Source organism: Tympanuchus pallidicinctus, unplaced genomic scaffold, assembly GCF_026119805.1.
Source record: "Tympanuchus pallidicinctus isolate F22 unplaced genomic scaffold, pur_lepc_1.0 scaffold18, whole genome shotgun sequence".
NCBI lineage: Eukaryota > Metazoa > Chordata > Aves > Galliformes > Phasianidae > Tympanuchus > Tympanuchus pallidicinctus.
Window position 1 is genome coordinate 1,685,147 of NW_026294699.1, and position 18,334 is coordinate 1,703,480.

The following is an 18,334-nucleotide window of genomic DNA, read 5'->3' on the forward strand; positions in this document are numbered from 1 at the left end:
GCAAAATGGGGTATTCAGGAAAAAAAAAAAAAAAGGACAAAAAACTGAGCAAGATTATCATCTTTGAATGACGGCTGGCAAAGCCTGCTTGTCGCCTGCTAGAAGGCGTGTGTGGTGGGAGGCAGAGAAGACCTGAAAGCTTTTACTGCTTCTCGTCTGGGGACTTAGCTGGATAATGTGAATCTGAGGGTAAATCAGTGCCACAGCCTCACCAGCAGTCTCTTCCCCAAGGAAATGCCAGCACTGGGCCAGTTTGAATTGCTGTGGAAGACGATGCTGATCATACCTTGTAATTAGGGATGACGTGAGGTCAAACGCTCCCGAGCAGGATCTCTGCTAAGTTGCTGTAATGTCTCAGCACAGCATCAGAAAAGGATGGAGGAAAACTATTTCACGTCAGTGACTGGAAAGGAAGAGGACAGACATGGCACGTGTCCAGCAGAAGAAACTCACAGGCTCAGGAACCATCACGGATAAGGACATCGAGTCCAAAACAGTGAGGCAGTGCAGGCACCCGTCCTGCATGGCACTGGAGAATGACGCTCACTGAGAGCCCTTAATCCCCAGCTGGGCACCCAAGGCTCTCAACCCATGAGATCCAGGCTCTGGAGATTGTGCAGAATCTTTTTCCCTCTGATATCTCGCCACCCCTGGTGTCAGTATCAGCCCTCAGTAACAGACCTGGTGTTGGAATGCCTAATGTGTTTGGCAGGTCCCCAGCAGGAAGGTCACATTTGCTGCTTCGTGCTGTCCTCGGGGCTTTCAGGTCACTTGATCCCAAAGGGCAGCCAGGATTAGAACCATTGTGAGCTGTTTTGTCTTACGGACGAATTTGAAAAGGCAGCATATGAGGAACATTATTTCCATAATATCAAAAATAATGAAGTTTCCCTCAGCCTTTAGTGAACTAAGCTATGCAGGCATGGGAGGAAATACGGGAATGTCATTGAATTACTCCAGTGGAAACATGAGAGGGGCTAAAGTGTAAACCTGCTCTGCTGTGCACCAGGTCAGGATGCCTTTCCACCACTCTGACTTAATGCTGAAGGCAGATACATTACTAAGAGCATTCGCCCACTGAATGGATCACAATCCAGCCTTACTCAAACCTGGAGTAGAGAGAAATACTCAGGCACTGATGCTGAACAAAATAAAATAGTGGACAGTGTACAGGGCTGTTAAGCACTGATCATTAACGTTCCTTGATGGAGGTGCTCCTCCTTAAGCTCTGTTCCAGTTTCTGCAGCCAGCGATGTCCCACCCAGAGCCAGAGGGAGCAAATGGTGGCTGGGGGACTTTGTGCCACTGGGATGAAGGAAACACACCATCACAGGTAGCAGTACCTGTTAATGCTGCCTCCTCTGGTGATGTCCTTAAGAAAGCTGCAAGCCCTCAGCAGCTCCTGTGTTTGCCTGCTAAGGAAAGTCCGGACCAAACACCTACTTACAGAGCTCCATTTTCTTCCCATCATGCTGCAGCTGAAAGGCAGTGCTGTCAGAGGCTGTGAGCAGCCACAGGCAAACTAAACAGACCTGGCCATGGGCAACTGAAAGCGTCCGACATCCCTGCAGCCATAACCCCTGCTCTTCTGTGATGCATCCAAGCACAAGGATGAGGCACGGGGTTGGAACAGGAAACGTATCCTGCGAATGGAGGTGCAGATTGCCAGCACACACACCCTCCTCAACAGCCCTCAGTTCCCTTGGACAGAGCTGAGGTCCCCCTGAGACCAAGGAAAAGAGGGCAGACCCAGCATGCCTCTCTGCTGCAGTTACTGCAGCTGCCTGGGAGCGCAGAGCAGCAGCGGGTGCAGTGATACTGCATTGTTGTTTCAGCCAGGGCAAGAGGAGCAAGCAGACCTGGAGAGTGTGTGCTTTTAGGCAAGGACTGTCTGCACACCAGCAAAGTACCCAGCAGGACATCACACTCCTGTGCACAGAAGCACTCTCCCCAAGGCAGGAATAGCTTGCTGGAAAGGGGAACAGACATCAAAATGAGCATGCTGTCAGTACAGGATGCAGGAAAGCCAGCTGCTGCTGCACTGCAGAGCTGCAGTTCAGTGCAGAAACACCCTCCTATGACCAATGTGTCCACAGGTCCAGAGAAAGAAGTGGCTTTTAATACTTCATCTGAAATAACTTCAAAAAGGCTTCGACTACCAGAAAGTGCAAAAGATGAGGCAGCACATGAAGAGGCTCCCCTTTGTGTCCTGAGAAGCAAGGGGCTCTACTGACCCTGCACAGTGCAGCACATGCTTCCCAAGCTGCTTGAGCTGCATACCACCAGGCTGCTGCAGTCCTCTGGCAGAAGCTGCAGCTGGGCTCAGCTGGGCTTTGCAAAGCTGCCTTTGCCTTAGACTGCAGCTGAAGGAAAGAGCCCCCAGGCTTGGCAGGATCCCAGGCTCTCAGCTGCCTCAGCTTGCTGCTGTCAGCTCGGGCAGTTTGGGGTTGTGCACCCTGCACTTCCAATTCTGCTGTCAGCTCAGGGCTCAGCTCTCCCCACATCACTACTGGCTGCTGAAAAACATCGATGAGACTTTTTGTCTCTCATGTAGGCACAGTCAAACAGCAGCCTTTGTTTCTGGGCCTGCAGTACCATGGTTTCTAAGCTCAGTACCCGTGCTGGTGCTGCATCCAAGCCCGATGCAAAGGAAAAGAACATCCTGCAAACCCAAATAATCCCACTGTGCAGCCTTCAACGTGTGACCAAAAGCTGCTCCTCTCTGCTCTGATCGCAGGCCGAAGCATAAAGGATTCAGAACATCCTTTGGTGGAACGCACCTCAACACTGTGATTTAGAACCACCAGAAGGGCTGTTTTTAATATGGCTCTGTGAATTCACAACAAGATGTACACAGCATCAAATGCTCAGGAGGTACTTCCTTGATTACACTGCATGCTGGTTCCACGAGGCACTGGTGGCTTTAACCTTTTGCTCCAACAATAATCATTAGCCCCTGGTGCCAGCAGGCAGACATCTCAGGTAGGGTGAACACTGCATTAACAAGAAACAGCTTGGAAACCAAACCAGTTCAAACACACAGTAGGGGAAATGGAAAGTTGAAGAATAATATTTAAAAATATTTGTCTTCAAAAATTCAGCCCATCCCACGTTACCAAAATGTAATTAAAAGGATCCAGCAGCTGCTGGCTCTGAGATACCTTTGGTCCAAAAGCATTAGGAATCAATATGTTTTTCTAACCAAGTCTTACAGTCCTGGCTCTTGTGGTTGCTTTGTTTTTTGTTTTGTCTTGTTTTTTTACTCCTGTTTCTCTCCTTTGTGTTTCCAAGGGTAGATCAGCTCTCCAAGGAACAGCTTCTTGCAGAGGGACGCCCAGGAATCCTTGGGGTAACAGCTGTAGGTCGGCAGCCTGTATGTCTGTACCACATTGCCATATGATAGAGGGTTGATCTGTGAGAAGAAAGAGAGACAGCAGCAGTGAAAATGCCCTGAAGCAGGAGGGACAGGGAGACGAGGCAGTAATTGCAAGTTCTGTGCAGCACTGCCTCTGTTAGAACATCACACAGCTACAGAAGACGTCAAACTCCCTCCCTGCTAGTTAAAGCTATTTAGCCCTGAAACGTTAACAAACCAAGCCTGGCAAACAGTATTATTAGAACAGTTTTCAAGCAGAGCAGCAGATGTAAATGTCAGAAGGATTTGAGCTGCTCACCTTACAGTGAGAAGCAGAACTGTCACCTTGTTGCACTAGCAGCTTGTAGTGGCTGGAGAGATGGGGGGCTTCATTGCACACACCTGTATTCCTTTGGGCATGCACTGAAGTTGTAGCAACTTCTCCATTAGGTGTCAGTTCGAATTTCCCTTTTAAGGTGCCAGCCCCCAGTCCACAGCTGTTCTTCGAGCTGAACCTTTCTCAGCACTTGATGGAATCCTGTCCTAGCAGAACAGGATGGATACAAAGCAATACCAGGCAGGGCTGCTCACTATCATTTTAAAATAAACCTCTTTGGCTGAATTCATAGCTTTTCAATGCAACTTCAATCCCTGCCCCAAGAAGGATCTGCCTGGAGTCCCTATGCAAGCTCACAGCCTCTGACTGAGGTCGCAGAGTTTCTGTATTGGTTCTTTGGATGATGGGGACAGTCAGACAGATGGAGAAGGGAACACATCAGATCTTGGAAACTCTCATTCCAGTGAAGTATTTTTCGGGGCAGAGAGATAGCTGAGGTGCAGAGGAGCCAGTCTGGACAAATTCAGATGCATGGGAAGGATGCACAGCAGTAGACTGACTTTGAAAAGTGAAGATGATTACACAGTAACAGTGGTGTCAGAAAACAGACCGTGAGAGGTGCCAAGGCAAGGAGACGTACAGAGCCTCGGGAAGTCTGGACAGAGGAGAGAGATGGAAGGAAATCCTCCTCTATAAAAGGGTCCAGGTATGCTGGAACCAAGCAAGCAGCTGCGTGATCGAGGAAAGAGGTGAGAATGCATGGTGGAAAAGGCAGCCACAGAAAGGACAGGGGCAATAAAAACACACACACAGACACTGCTGTTCCAGAAGCTGAATTTTTCTTTTGTCCACTGATGAATGACCAGTTTTCTGGGAGTTTGCTTATGCCACCAGCCTGCTTCAGCTCTCCTGTGTTCATGGAGAGAGAAGGGATGAACGATGGGTGCCTGCAAAGATGGAGCTTCAAGAAAGAGCAATTAAGCAAAGAGTTCTTTAGAATTAGTCTCAGAGACCTTTATCAAATGTGTTTCAAAGAACAGAAGGAGGAAAATGCTTGGCTCAGAAGCACCCCTGTGAAGTTTAGAAGGAGGCCAGGGCAAGGCAATGAACAGACCCAGCACAGGGTCCAGCTGTGAGACAGTGACTCAAACAGATTCACAGGAAGCTGAATTCTGCCCAAATGAACGTTTGTACCCAAAACCCAAGAGCTGAGCTCACACATGGGCAACCCAAACTACTGCAGCTCGTATTTCAAACAGCCTTATGGCCAGGGATGGACCACAGGGATCGACATGATAACCAACCTCACTGCACTGTGGCCGTGGGCAATTGGGAAAAACAGATGAGAAAGAAGGAAAGAGAGAAAGAAGGGAGGAGAGAAAGAAGGGAGGCGGAAGAAACCATCCCTTTCTCCCCAATTAGAAAACAAAACGTGCACACAAAATAAATAAATAAAAAACCCCAGCACAGTAAAACTTGAGCAATGATCACTGCCTGCTTCCTCAGCTCTGCACAGCACCGGTGGAGGACAGGACGCCTCTGGCTATCAGCTGTGCGGGCTGGAAGGATGCACACAATGTTTCCCTGGGCAGGGAGATGATACCATTGGTCTGCTGAGAAGTAACATGTAACCCCAGCACAAGATATTTTGTCTCTCCTATTATAAATGGAAACAAACGAGCAAAAGAAAGGCAACTGCTTATTAGGGAAGCTGCACCACGAGTTCCTTTTTTGCAGTTTCTGTCCTTCGAAGTTAGGCTACACCCTGATCATTCTCATCTGCATCCTTTGTTTCCTAAGGGAGCTGCTCCCTTTTGCTTTCCTCTTTCGCTTAACCCTTCTCAAAGCAATTGCTCTGAAGGATGACATTTCGGGCAGAAGGCACACAGATGAATTAAACGCTCCGTGTGTCCCCACTGAGCTGAGCCACGCTGCCAGAAATCCTTCTTGTGGACTGAAACGAATACTTTTAAACACTAATGAAAACACTCAGCTATGTCAGCTATGGAGAAAATCAAGCAGCATTTGGAATGGGAGCATCACCCCCAGCTGCCTGTGCCTGGACAGCATTCCTTAAATGTAAGAGTGACTACTTGGCTGAACCACAAGCTGAACACGAATGCTCAAACCCAGCATTATTGATTTCTCATCCATTACCAATGCCTCAAAGGGCAGCTTGGATTGTAACAGTCACCTGCAGCTTCAATTACAGCAGGCATGGTCGCATGCATGTAACCATACTTTGATCACACATGGCATCAGAGGGCCACCATATGGGGAGGGGACACAGCCACCGTGATACTGCTAGAAGGGAAAAACCACCGTGCAGCACAGATCAGAATTTCAGCATGTCACTTAAAAGCAGGCTTCTTAGATTTCCCTCTCAAAAGACCTATCAGAAAGCAGCACATTCAGCAGAATTTCTGACAGGAGCCCATTTTTCATTTCCACCACCACAAAGGGAGTAGAAAAAAGTGCCTTTACCAACTCTGTGCTCATTATTACTTGAGCAGAAGGCCAAAAGCGACATCCAACTCCAGCGCTTCCACCTTTTGATAAGATGACTTATGCTATATTCTAGATAGGAAAATTCATCGCATTCATATGACTCACTGCCTCTGCTCCCTATCTCAGCCCTGCTATTTTTCCTCTGGAGCAGCTATCCACCTCGGCTCACAAACACACTGCTGCCAAACTGCTCAGCTGCTCCTCAGCTTCACCACTCGTGGCCACAGTTTCCTTTTTACAGAGTTTTTTGGGGAAGGAGAATGACAGATTTTGGTTCTCCCACCGCCATCCTACCGAAACAAAGTGGGAGCAGCGTGCCTTAAAAACACTCAATTTGCCCCAGCAGAACCTGCAGGAGGGATTCCCTTCTGAATCGCTGCTGGATGATGTGCAAGCTCGGTGCTGAGCTGACCTATGCCAAAATGGGGCTGGGGTTGGACCTGTGATGGAAAAAGCAAAAGGTCTGGGAAGCCGCGGTTAATTCCTTCCCACACACTCTCCCAGGTTTCTGTAATTCCATCTCCTGACTCATAGACTTCCTTCCCAAGATGCAAAGAGCAACAGCAGCGACCCTGAAATACGGCAAAGTCGGGAGAGTTTCACAGAATCCCTCCTGGAAGTGTAACGACAACCTCCCTGCTACCATCACAGCATTTCTGTGCAGAAGAAAACTGATTTTTTATCTCTGGTGACAGAGCGTGGAAATGCAGTCCTACAGAAGCACAGGCAGCCTTGTCCTGTGCGCCCTGACAGAGCAACTAAGGAGAACAGGGGCCCTTCCCTCTCTTGTCCCATCCACATACCTGTCCTGACTGCCTCATGGTACAACTGCAGCTTTTCAACACATCTGGAAGTGAAACTCTTTCCCTAGCCCTTAACCATCCTTCATTCCAGATGGTTCCAGCTGTCTTCTTCTGCTCATCTCAGTGTTCAGCAGTTATTAAGGTGCAGCTGCATGCAGCCACAAAGTGTGGCAATACTGACATGGTATTTCATGTTTCTCAAATCTCTCCCACTTCATTTCACATCACACAAGATCCTGCATTTTCTCCAAACAGAAGAGTCAGCCAAGGCACTTAGAAGGTGAGAAAGCAGCAAGCAGTTTAGAAGAACGGAAAGCCGGCCAAAAGCACCTCCTTTGTTTCAGTATTTCACAGATGCAATCCTTGAAGCCGGGTCCTTACGCAAAGGGCACAAAGCTGTGGGACCAGTTCAGAGCTCAAGAAGAGGAAAGAAAGGATCTGGGGGTCAGCTGGAGGGCTTTTCCTCCAGCACACGCAGCTCACCTGCATAAGGAGTCGAAGAGGTTTTCCATCCTGCTGCTGGAGGACTCTGAACTTCACACCAGCTGAAAAGAAACAGAACACAAAAACTAAATCCATGCTGGAGAAAGGCCCACACCATTTTGTTTAGCTTAGAGAAGAGAAAGCTCCAGGGAAACCTCACTGTGGCCTTCCAGTACTTGAAGGGAGTGTATAAACAAGAGGGGGAATGGATGTTTGTGAGGGTGGATGGTGACAGGACAAGGGGGAATGGTTTTGAACTGAGACAGGGGAGGTTTAGGTTGGATATTAGGAGGGAGGAAGTTTTTCACCCAGAGGGTGGTGAGGCACTGGCACAGGTTGCCCAAGGAGGCTGTGGATGCCCCATCCCTGCAGGCATTCAAGGCCAGGCTGGATGTGGCTCTGGGCAGCCTGGGCTGCTGGTTGGCAACCTGCACACAGCAGGGGTTGGAGCTGGGTGAGCATTGTGGGCCTTTGCAACTCAAGCCATTCTGTGACTCTATGATTTGCTGATCAGCTGTTGGCTGAGTGCTCCAGAAGCAGCCTTCCACCTTTCTGGGATTGTTAACCCCTACTAATTTTCAACAGGAAGCACAGATTTCCCCCAGAACGGCTTTGAGACTCATGACAAACAGTGTTTCTCTGAGCTCCATTAAAATCAGCCCTCTGAGTCCCAGGCTGTAACTGCAGTCCAGAAGAAAGCACAAAGCCCAGAAATCAGGCAGGCAGTGCTGCTGACTGCAGTAATCCTTGCCTTTCCAAACTTCCATCAGAACGGGAACTTCACGTGAACAAGAGGCACGGATCACCTTTGATTTGTGCTCATGGGGCTGCAGCACGTGTGCAAATCTCTTTCAGACTGAGCAAGGAGAGCAGCCAGCCCAGAGGCATTCAGAACATTTCAAAGCCACCACTGCCTATTAATCACAGCACTCATGTTTTTAACACACTAATAACCCCATCAAACCTGACACTTTCATATTCCCTCTTGGACTCGAAACAATCCCAATACTTTAAAGATAAATAAGAAAGATTCTGGGTTCCAATGGTGACATCCTGCTCATGAACATTTAATGCAACATGTCAAAGGATGGTAACAATTAGGGCTGGAGAGGCATTTTTCTTCTTTTCTTTCCTATTATTCCTTCCTACGGGTGAGAAGATGGGGCCAGAGTAATGAAGTGATCTGTCACAGATCAAACAGCAACTCAGGAGTACAAACAGAAATAAAACTCTTGTCTTTACAGGCTCTGCCACTGTGTAAATGGCTCTTACACATTTAAAAACCAAAACAGTTTCTCTTTTCCCTTAGCTTTGAATTACTGGATATTACACGGTTCATTCTTCCTTTTGGGAGAGAACGCTCTTGCCCAGTAAAGAGCTCTTCCCAAATCATGCAGCCCTTTTTTGTACAAGGCAGGAAGGGATTATCTGTTTATTGCTGGGTTACATTGGAACATGGACTCCTCCAATGGCTTCCAAAAGAAGTCTGAGTATGCTGGGTCTTGATGAGCAGAAGTGAAAAAGTCTTCAAAGGGATTCATTGAGTTCTGGCTACCAGAAAGCATCAGAGACAGCCCCAAATCTTCTTTTCAAGCAGGCAGCTTGTCAGAGATACAACCAAACAGGCACTGGCCTTGCAAGGTGGGTGATGCAGCACTCTGGAGCCTTGTGCTAACATGAGGCCATTAGATCAGCAAATGCTGTTTCTCTAAGTCACAGTCACATGCTGCTCTTTCACAGATGCAAGCTAGTAATCTCTGGAACAGGTTATTTAACTGCTCAAAAGTCTTCAGTTCTTAACTTTGTAAGAAAATACAAACAAATTTATTTTAGAATGACCTACAGAGTACCACAGCGCTCAGAAATCTGAGCAACTCACTGAAGAGATGAAGCAGGAAGACGAGGAAAACTCCAAATCACTCCAGCAGCAAAGAACCCTCAGCTTTCTGTCATTGCCAGCCAACTCCAAAGCTCGGGGTTCGGCACGTTTTTGTACACAGGCATCACCATGAGCATGAGAGAGGGCAGGACACGGCTCCATTTGCTTTGTTCCACACGACAGTGCACTGATGGCTGTTTGTGTTGCAGTAATTATGGGGGAACATCATGACGACAGAACCGTGCTGAGAATGACAGCGGTTGCCCCAGAGTTTGTGAACAGGCAAGAGGAGGATGGAGAAAATGAACTGACTGCCTGCTATCAGACATGGGCAGGCTGAGACCCCCCGGCCTCACTGCTGTGCCTTCCTTGATGCTCTGTATCACCAGCACGGTGAACCATCCCAGGCAAGGAGCATCCCTTCAGCTGACACCTGGCAGGCGGAGCACAAAGGCTGTCGGTGTGGATGGATTTGCACCGACTTTTTACAATCCAAAGTATTTCCCACCGCATAGAGGAAACAAAATACGGACTTCATTTCTGGTGTGTGGACGGATCTTCCAACCATTCAGGCCCAGGCTTCACCTACATAACATTTTGTCAGTTCAGAAGCTGAGTCAAGAGACTTGGAAGCCAGCACTGAACTGAGATGAACTTAAACCCTTGCTGATAGCAAAAGCTATCCATTCACGTTGGTAGAACTATCTTGATGGTGCTCAAAATAATCAGATGCCATACATAACACAGGCAAGAAGATTTCTGAGTCTGAAAAGGGAAGCAAAACCTCAGCAGTGGGGACATGAAGCAACGCGTACTCTCTGAAGTCCTTTGAATCTGATTCAACTGCTCCATCTGTCACCACTCCAACGATATGTTTTTATTCTAGAGCAGGAACACAGGCTGCAGAAACTCTCAGAGGTACCTCTTCATCGAGCAGGCAGCAGAGTACTGCAGCGTTTGCTTTCACAGAATGTGTAAGAGGAGCAAACAAATAGCCAGCAATGAAAGTTTGCCAAGCAGACAATCCACAGCCTGGGCAGAGGCTTTATTACTCCACAGAGGGCAGAACAAAACTGAGAAGTAACCCAAGACTGATGGGAGTACACAGCCTCACAGCTCCCAGTGCAATAAGATATCCTTCTGCCCTCCGACTTGCTGTCTGTTGGATCAGTTTCCTTCTGCAGTATTTCCTGCTCTCCAAAGACAGCCCTCAAGGGTTAAGAAGTTTCTGCCAGGAAATTGATAAGAACACGCTGAAAGCGCACATGGAAAAGCAACAGGCTTGGTAACATGGCTCAGCTCTACCTTCCCAGAATCAAACCTGGCACACAGAGCTGACAGCAGCTCCCAGCAGCTTCCTTTGCTCTTGATGAGTAGCCCTGGTTTGGTGATGAGCAAATTCCTTGTTTCTAAAATTCCTCCTGTGCGCTCTTATATTGGATGGGAGACAACGATTTAGATCAGCTTGATTTTAACTGGATTAACCACGTCTACTGACAGTTAAGCCCACTTCCAAATGATCCTTTACTCTGATACTAATCGTGGCTCATTGCTGTCAAAAAGGAAACAACAACAAATAGCTCCGAAATGGTGATAGGTTAATCTCAAAAAGGGAATGATGATCTGAAAACCTGGCCAGAACTCTGAATCTGACCCAAACATCTCAGTGCAGGACTCCAGTTAACCAAGTCAGCACAGAACTGGAGCTCCATTGATTCACATTCTTTATGATGCAGATTTTCCAAGTACTTTTGCAATTTGTTTCACAGCCAAAAACCCCAGTGCTAACAGGAGTTTTACCTGATCTAGTATGCTGTAACAGGAATAAAAAATAAATGAATTGATTTTAATAGTGTTTGCTTGGGTGTCACTTTTATTTATCACAGGCTTCGTAAGGGCGCTTCTGATTCTGATTCAGCATCAAATGCCTTTTCACTGACATCCAGCTCCTTGCAGCAGCTAGTTAAACGCATGGACAACCACACTGCTTATGCTCTGGGTCGCTTCCCAGCCCTCTGAATTTTCTATTCAGAAGCTATCAATTGCACCAAGACAAAATGCATAATGCAAAAACCCTGAACTTTTGCATATGGAAACGCTGAAGGACTTACCTGCCAGTCTGTAGGATCTGCACAACCGAAGGATGACCGAGTAAAGAGGCAGAGAGTCAATCAGGTCAACCAGCAAGTGGATCAGGCCTTGCACAATCACCACCAGCAAACGGAGCTAAAGAGAAACAGCTCAGTAAGCAGCAGGAGATAGCAGCCCTGCAAACTCAGGAGTTGGCCTGCACTCTGACACTGTGCATAAGCTGAGCTCTCCTGAGGTGAGCTTAAGAAGTCTAACAGTGCTGGGTATCCAGTGCCTGTAAAAGGTTTCTTAAGGGTCTAACTGTAGCGAAGCCTCACGTTGGTGGATGCTGTGAGCCATAAGGACACAAGAGCAATTCCCCTTTCAGCAGGCACAGTCAAAAAGGGAGATTTCATGCTCACAGTTCCACTGAACTCCATCACCCTGCATCAGAGAATGCAAATTTCCCTTCCCAGCAGTGAGCTAAAATGCTTTATTTCTGTCTGAAGAAACCCCACGTAGAGCATTTAAGCAAGAGCCAAGCAGTCAGAAATGAGCTTCCTGCTTAGCATTGTGCTGACTAAGGCTCCTTTTGTCAGACTGCATTTGTTTTTGCTGTCAAGCCCATCTCAGCAGAGAGGGCTCATAAATGATATTGAAATCCTGTGTGAAGGCCACCGTGTGTGGAAAATACTGCTCCAGGCAGGCCATGGACAGGACCGGTCATACTGGAGAAAGAAAAAGAAGGAAGTCTAACCCTCTTAGCAAAGCCTGGTGGAGAGCATTTAACAGAGCAGGTTAACTCCTTGAAGAAGCTGTTCTGGATCAAACTGGAGACGTGGGATGGAAAGACTGAAATGACTTCTGAGGGAAAGACAGGGGAACAGCGTGTCCTGCTGCCCTGCGTTTGCTGGGAATTCCCTCTGGAGAAACACAGCCACGTACCCTGAGTTCCACTTCCTTGGTCTGCATGGGCTGTGTGACAGCTCCTCCTGGACGCTCACACAGATCTTGTGTTTTCTTTGTGGATGACAGTAAATGACAAAGACACCCTCATATATCCATACATCTCAGAAAACAGCTACCTTCAAGGGTCATATCTTACCAGGGTGAACACCAAATAGTACAGTGCAGTTGTAGGCAGAAGGAACAGCAGGATGGTAAACAGCAACGTGCCAATAAATAACTAGGGGAAAAAAGAAACAAAATCATCAGCAGAACAATGGCAAAACAAAATAAAAGTAATAGGAAATGCTGAAGCAGAGAGTTTGCAAGCCTCTTAACATTTTCTTTTAAATTCCCTAAGTGAGTAATTCTGCTAATATTTTCAGTAATTATTCTCTTTTTGGGCCTTTTATATGACTGTTTGAAAAGATCCTGAAAGCATTTGTTCCTTTATGAACAATGCTCAAGATTTCCTATTTTAGGCTGGCTTCCTTAGGAAGCAAAGCTTCCATGATTACACTGTTCAACCATGCCCTGCCTCTGCGAGTTTTAAAACCACTGGTCTGTATTTTACTGGGAAAAAAAGGTGGAAAGTTGCAAAGAAGTAGAAACTGGGTAGGGAAATCTATAGACTTTTTTGTTCCTCCTTGGTTTGGGAGAATTGGGTTGTAAGTCTTTCAATGGGCAGCAACTGGCTGGCCAAAGGACATCAAGGCTCTTGTTCTCAGTAGGTAACTGGGAGACAAAGAAGATAGTGACTGGGTAGAATGATGTGATATTTTCAGAGGAATAAGAAAAATCCATAGGAAAGCAGATGTCATTAGCTCCACTGCCCATGGAACTGGTTATTTTAGGGTCAGGTTGGCCCAGCTGGCATAAGCCAAACTAATTTCAACTGAAACCAACAGAGAAATACAGATTTATGATAAATAGAGACCCAACTCTTCAATTCTCTGTTCTGGTGACTGGGAAGACACAGGACCAGGGGGCACTGCAGGAAGAGAACACGGCCATGATGTGTTAAGGAATAAAACAGCCCTGTTGCAGAGGTGGATTGAAGGCTCAGCTTCATGCACAGAACCAGACATAGATGACAACCTGACCCATCCCCTTCACAGCTGCTGTTTCTCCCCTCCTCTGTCACTCCATGCAGTTCCTTAATGTCTTCTGAAGACTTTTAAGGTCAGCTCTGAGTGTCTCATCCCACTCAGGCCAACAACACAGCTCCTGTGAGCAGCAGGATAGAGCCAGGAGGGCCAAACCAACCCTCCTCAGAGCACACAGGGAGAGCCTGACGTAAACCATCATCTCTGACTTTTCCATCACCAAGGAAAAGAGAAAACCTTCTGCTGCAGTGGTGTGAGAAAGCCAGAGCTCATCTGCTGAACACAGAGAGGCACCTGGGGGTCACCAAACATCACTTTATTATTTCAGTGATGTTTGCAACAGTAGGTGTGGCCCAGCCTTCCTATGGCTCTGCCCAGCCTTCCTATGGCTCTGCCCAGCCTTCCTATGGCGTTGGAGGATTTCATAAGAGGTTACAGCATCTGACAAAAAAAAAAACCCAACAACTGCCTCTGCTGTTTGAGTGAGAAAGTGTGGGCCACCAGGCTCCAGCTTAATGTGAATGAAGGGGGGCTTTTTCATAGCAGCACTGGCAAGCCAAGTCAGTTCCTATGGCAACACTGCTGGGCACTGCCTCCCTCCCCCATGTCTACTCTGTGCTGAGAGCATCTGTAGCACCCACAGAGCACGGTGGGCACCCAGCACCTGCCACAGGGCACACAGGGAAGCATGGAGTGCTGCAAACCCAGGAGTCACACAGCCATAGGATGCCCCAGGTTGGAAGGGACCCACAAGAATCATCGAGTCCAATCTGCTGCCTCTGTAACCAAAGCAGCCAGGATCACGCTGCCTGCCTGCAGCAAGCCCTGATGCTGCAGCACTACCTGGTCCAAGTCATAGGAGCAGGAATCCACCCGCTGCCGGAGGACGTTCCACTTCTTCCCACGGAACAAACGCCAGAGAGACGACAGGCCGTAGATCTTCAGGCAGTAGAGTCTGAGCAAAGAGAAGATGCCACACATCAGAGCTGTGAGCTCCTCAGCCTCAACACAAAGCAGCTGTCATCACGACACCCCGTGCCCACCCGCTTACTGATGTCACAGAACTCGAGTTGGCAAAAGAAATCAACCCGAGAACGACGCAGATAAAATGTTGATTGCTCAGTCAACCAACTGGGGCTGCCCCCTGGTACAGGCAAGGAAGGCTGCTGCAGGCAGTTCTGGACCACTGTGGGGCAACCACTGTGCCATGCCCCATGGCTACAGACAGGCTGATTCCCTGCTCTTGGTGATGAAGAGGTTGGCATGCCCAAAGTGCCAAGTTCTGCTGGAGGTGGCCGCTATGAGCAGCCATTGCTACCACCCTCCCTGCAGCAGGAGCTGCAAGTTTTTTCCCTGCAGCCCATCTCTGTTTATTCAGATTTCCTCTCTTCCCTTCACTCCACCCTTTTCCATGGCAGGAGCATCCAAGGCCTTATTGCTTGTGCTTGAGTCAGCACCATTTACTTTTGCCTCTGCAGCACTGAGGTGAGGGGGAGGAATGGAGCACTGCACCTTCATCCATAAGAGTGGGAAAAGATCAACTAAATAGCTGCTGGCACCTCTACTGAATCCTTTCCCATGGCTTTAGTAACTTGGTGCTACGACACTTGGAACTACCTGAGGAAACAGCAATGGTGAGAGGTCTGAGGTGATGAGAGGTGAGAAGTAGAGACACCTACAGAACAACACAAAGGAAGAAAGAGTCCCTGGAAGGGAAAAGAGGGACAAAGAGCCTCAGAGAGCAGGAATGTAAGTAAGGGAGACCCAATCTACGGAGCAGAACAGAGCTTGGGAGAGCCTGACCCACAGCAGCCAGCCTGGTCAACCAGCCTACACAAAGCACCAAGGCTGCTCAGGCTTCAAGATGGCATTGTGAAAGCAGTGGCAAGGATTCTTATCCCAGAGAAGAATTTGGTCTGAGTAACACCGGCTGCTTCAAGGATGAGGCAGGTGCCCAGACTGCACAGCTCAGTGCACTCATCTCCAGGCCAGAGGGTTCCCAGCAGGCTCCTCCAGCTTGCTGCTGCACACCATCCATGGCTCCTGCCTCTCACCCACATACCCTGCTTTGACACCATGCAGGTGGACCTGATGGAGCACCTGCCCCACCTTTGCTGCTCCCTGTGCACACATGCCAGCTCTTGTTTCACTGGAAAGCCTATTGTGGGTGGATGCTCAGACTTCACCAGCACCCAACCCAGCAATTTGTTCCTCCAGCTGCAGGAAGGCAAGGTGTTGTGGTGATTGTGCTGATGTGGGTGAGCGGTACCCCGTCCTGACTCTCCATAGGGGCAGCTGACACAGCAGGGACAGCTGGGTGCCAGCACTAAGATAACATATAGCTGTTCCACACTTCTAACACAGCCCAGGCTGGTAGACTGGCTCCCTGCAGCTCACAACAGGAGAGCAATCAGCAGAGAAAATGCTTTTCCTGTTTCCACTCACAAGCAGAAGGGACCAAGACCACTCCTCACAGCCCAAACGGAAATTCCAGAAAACTGGAGCTGTTCATGGAATCATAGAGTCAGAGAATCACAGAATGCCCTGGGTTGCAAAGGACCTCAATGATCACCCAGTTCCAACCCCCTGCTGTGTGCAGGTCGCCAACCAGCAGCCCAGGCTGCCCAGAGCCACATCCAGCCTGGCCTTGAATGCCTGCAGGGATGGGGCATCCACAGCCTCCTTGGGCAGCCTGTGCCAGTGCCTCACCACCCTCTGGGGGAAAAACTTCCTCCTAAAAGCAGGAAATCCCTTTTTCTCCTGCTGAGAAGAAACTCTGTGTTACCAACAGTACTGATCTCAGGTGCAAGTCCTACACTCACAGCAGCACCAACTCATAAATTGTATCTTAATACAATCATTCCCTAAGCTGGCTGTAACTCAAGTTCTACCATTTCTTCTGTTGTTTGCAACATGAAGGCCTCTGCTCACAGCCTGCAGAGGAATGATGGCAGTTCTGCACTTCATCAGCCAAAGGTTCCCCTACTCATTACTTTCTCTCTCACCTTGGCAAAAGCAGCTGCTTTTCAGTGGTCTGCGTGATGCTTTGCTGCAGCACTTGTTAATGGAAGGCAGGAACAAAGCATGTTAGCAGGCACAATAATTCCAACGTGCCCAGCACAAGGCATGCCCCAAAGTCCTCTGCACTCCCACATGCTCCCTCAGAGCCTCTGTCCTGCTTTCAGGCAGTGGGGCCCTGCAGTATATCCAGAAAATGCCACCAGGATGGTGGCACAGCCATGCTGCACCCCCAGAGCTGCCACCCATGATGCAGACTGGAATCCCTGAAGCCAGGCAGAGGCAGAGACTTCTGGGCCTCTCCAGAAGAACAAGAGTTCATTTCTCCTCCTCCTCTCCTGTTCTGAACTGAGCAGGGTGCCACTGAAACGTACTGTGAAAGGTTAGGGTGAACTTGCCCTCCACCTATCACAGTTTTATTTTTCCAGGTCACTACCACAAGTCAATATTTAAAGATACAAAAGGATCAAAAGGCAGATTGTTTGCACTGCTGTGACTATCATTTCTACATGCATTAAAAATGCAATAAATTAACTGCTGCCTTAAAGTGTGAATTCAAGAGTACTACGCTAGGACTGAATGCCACCAATATGACACTGGGCTTGGGATCAGAGTGCTAATTGTCTCACAGATTCCAGTATATCAACTTGTAAGTTTTGTGGATTCCTTGGTGAGGAATCAAGCCACAGCAGCCCCGTGTATCCCCAGTACCTGCTGTTTGCTTTCTGTATTTTGAGGGTCCACTTTGTAGCTGACTTGTATTATTGACTCCATCTTGGAGTCCAAGGTTCTTGCTTTGACTACAAACACGTCCAAGACAACCAAGAAGACTAACTCACCTCGCTCCATAGACATAGAAGCAGTAGATGTGGAAGGTCAGAAGTGCAATGATGTCAGAGAGGATGCAGAGAGCCACGGTCAGACCCAGACAAGCTGACAGACCAACGTACCAGAGGATCATCTCGATGAATGGGGACATCAGGTGAATGTAGCCTAGTGAACGTTGCAGTGTCAAGATTTCAGTGAGACATCTTCCCCACTCACACTTTCAAAAGCCTCATTTTCCCTTTGTCCCATTTCTCCCCCCTGTTCAAACATTGCTCCAGAAATCATAGCCACCAAACCACTGGAAAATTCCTTTGAATGGCCATTTTCTGCTTAGGAGAGCCAGCAAAAGCTCTTTCCCCCTAGGCTTACATCGAAGTATAGCAGCTATGTAAGGACAGGCTCAGCTTCAATAGATCAGTCACCTTGCTCCATACAGGATTTACTTCTTTAGATCTGCATTCAGTTCTAATCATATTTTTAACCACGCAAGTCAAGCTTTACTGAAGCCATCTCCTTCTCTTCCTGTTCCCACAAAAAACCATGACAAATGAATTCTGCAAAATAAAAATCTGGAGACATACAGTGTCTTTCATCACTGATGTGGAGCAAACTCAATATAATATCTAAGGAGTTTGTTCCCATCGTAACTATTCTCCTTCATCAAGACATTTATCAAGAATAACTGGGGCGTGTTACTTCAAGGAAGGAATACATAGAGAAGAGCTCTAAAATCTGTGTAGCAAGTCAGTGGTAGGGCAGGTTTGCATTTGCATCCAGAGAGCACACTTCTCCTTCTGATCAAATGCCATTTAGAGGGCAGAGCTGGCATAAGACCTAAAACCTTCTCTTGGACACTCAGTGCTAATGGCACCAAGTAAGTGAGGTCCACTGCGACTTGCACTTCTTGCAAAACATCAGGACAAGCACTTTATTTCATATGCATGACTTCCTTGTGTGGGAATCCAGCTCTGGCTTGAGTTCCCACAGCAGGAAGACTCACAG

The 18,334-nt window shown here is 48.0% G+C and overlaps 1 protein-coding gene across 2 annotated transcripts in view; it reads right to left on the reverse strand.

Annotated features, from left to right (window-relative positions):
* Positions 1–2,788: 2,788 nt before the first annotated feature.
* PIGQ (phosphatidylinositol glycan anchor biosynthesis class Q) overlaps positions 2,789–18,334 on the reverse strand; it is a 30,927-nt gene continuing 15,381 nt past the window's right edge. For both annotated transcript variants that reach the window (XM_052680260.1, XM_052680261.1), the window contains exons 6-11: positions 17,344–17,497; positions 14,330–14,441; positions 12,541–12,621; positions 11,477–11,591; positions 7,487–7,548; positions 2,789–3,412 (exon numbers count right to left, since the gene is read on the reverse strand). In XM_052680260.1, coding sequence (XP_052536220.1) covers positions 3,260–3,412; positions 7,487–7,548; positions 11,477–11,591; positions 12,541–12,621; positions 14,330–14,441; positions 17,344–17,497 — 677 coding nt within the window. In that variant the 3' untranslated portion in view covers positions 2,789–3,259. The remainder of the gene's footprint in view (positions 3,413–7,486; positions 7,549–11,476; positions 11,592–12,540; positions 12,622–14,329; positions 14,442–17,343; positions 17,498–18,334) is intronic.